This window comes from Didymella exigua (assembly GCF_010094145.1).
Source record: "Didymella exigua CBS 183.55 unplaced genomic scaffold M421scaffold_55, whole genome shotgun sequence".
Taxonomy (NCBI): Eukaryota; Fungi; Ascomycota; class Dothideomycetes; order Pleosporales; family Didymellaceae; genus Didymella; species Didymella exigua.
The window spans coordinates 204,320-205,764 of record NW_022984829.1 but is presented as its reverse complement, the minus strand read 5'-3'; the positions used below and the strand labels follow the sequence as shown (position 1 = coordinate 205,764).

General features: G+C 54.5%; 3 protein-coding genes across 3 annotated transcripts in view; all 3 read right to left on the bottom strand.

The window, feature by feature from the left end:
• Positions 1-11: 11 nt before the first annotated feature.
• M421DRAFT_11697 (uncharacterized protein) lies at positions 12-287 on the bottom strand (the record flags this gene model as incomplete). The annotated part of the gene is made up of 1 exon (XM_033587259.1): positions 12-287. A coding segment is annotated over one exon (276 nt), but the record flags the coding sequence as incomplete, so codon positions are not given.
• A 195-nt stretch (positions 288-482) lies between these two features.
• M421DRAFT_76317 (uncharacterized protein) lies at positions 483-866 on the bottom strand (the record flags this gene model as incomplete). Its single annotated transcript, XM_033597209.1, has 1 exon — positions 483-866. A coding segment is annotated over one exon (384 nt), but the record flags the coding sequence as incomplete, so codon positions are not given.
• Positions 867-887: 21 nt separating this feature from the next.
• M421DRAFT_76226 (P-loop containing nucleoside triphosphate hydrolase protein) overlaps positions 888-1,445 on the bottom strand; it is a gene marked incomplete at both ends in the record, with an annotated part of 5,033 nt that continues 4,475 nt past the window's right edge. The window contains one exon of the mRNA XM_033597204.1: positions 888-1,073. Within this exon, the coding sequence (XP_033443359.1) occupies positions 888-1,073 (186 nt within the window). The remainder of the gene's footprint in view (positions 1,074-1,445) is intronic.

Genomic DNA, 1,445 nt, shown 5'->3' with positions numbered 1-1,445 from the left:
ATTACCTGCCTATCTACAACAAAGATGTTGCAGTCCTGCAGTACGCTGTTGTGGTGTTGAATTGTCGTGATCTCTGACCCCCTCCCTGGCTGCCCTAACGCGACGTGCACGCTGCAGAGTAGCACCTCCAAGAAGCGGTCAACCTGCCGTAAGTACTGCCGCACTGCCTTGACGCTCCACTGCCCGTCTGCACGCTTCAAGCGCTGGCCGCCCTCTGTGGTGAGTGCGCGCTTAAGCATCCACTCTAGCCCACCTAGCAGTTGGTTGCCTGGTGCATTGACAAACGACGTGCGTCGTTTTGTGAATGTAACATTATTAACTACCTGCTTAAGATTAATAGTTACCCAGTCCTCCTCCTTTCCAATCCAGCACAGCTCCTGCAGCATCTGCTCTGCTTCAGCCAGCAAGTCTTACGCCATCTTGCAGAAACGGCTGATAGCAATTGGACGACTGTTTAGATAAAACGTCTTTCTGTCCAGAGACTAGTGTGCGTTGCCTGAGTTGCTGGCGTTTAATCCAATGTGCTTGCCGTACGCGAGCATGCTGATCATCTCGCTCATCGGGCTGAACGAGCCATCTGCTAGATACCTCTGCCGCATCTCTACAAAGCGATCGCGGTCCAGCTCAGTTTGCGCGCTGCGCTGTGAGCCTGGGAGCAGCGCCTCAACTGCGACTACCCGCACGCAGTACACCATCCCTGCTAGCATATACGAGTAGTTCTTTGCTGTCCGCAAGCGGTCTGTGCCTGTATCATACCCAAGCACTGCCAGAAACTGAATCAGACCAGTAGACAGCGCTATAGGGTAATATGTTGTAAAGACAAACGAGCTAATTGACGCAAGAAGCGCCTCTGTCTGAGCTGCTCTGTTGTTGCCATCTAGCGCGTCCTATAGCTTGATCCCAAATGACTTCTGCTCGTCTGTCCACGTGAAGAGCTCACGTGCATCTTTCACCCTATCTAGCTGCGTTCGATTGCGTGTTGTACGTCGGGGCCGCAGGCTGTCGCTATCAGCTTTACTGCTCTTGCCGTCATCGTCCTCCTCGCTGTCCTCCTCGCTGTCCTCCTCGCTGTCCTCCTCGCTGCCTGATGCTGAGCAGCTTTCTGCATAAGCGGCTGCATTCTGCTGCTCTCCAAAGCGCACAATCCGCTGCTCTTCGTCGGCTAGTACCCGCAGATAGAAGCTGACGAACCTCACCATGTAGCTTGTGTACACTGCCTGACTCTCCGGATTCTGCAAGCGCGCTAACGGTCGCACGTCTGGCTCCTCTCGCTTTGCGCTCCGCAGCCAGCGCCTCAACTCTTGCGGGAGCGTAGCTAGTCCTTTCACGCTTCTTTCGATCAGCCCTTTAGTCAGCTGAGCAGCCAGCTTGATCTTGCGCTCGCTGTGATCGGGCAGGCGGGCTTGATGCGCTAGATGAGCGAGATTCTAGTCCTTAAAGAACTC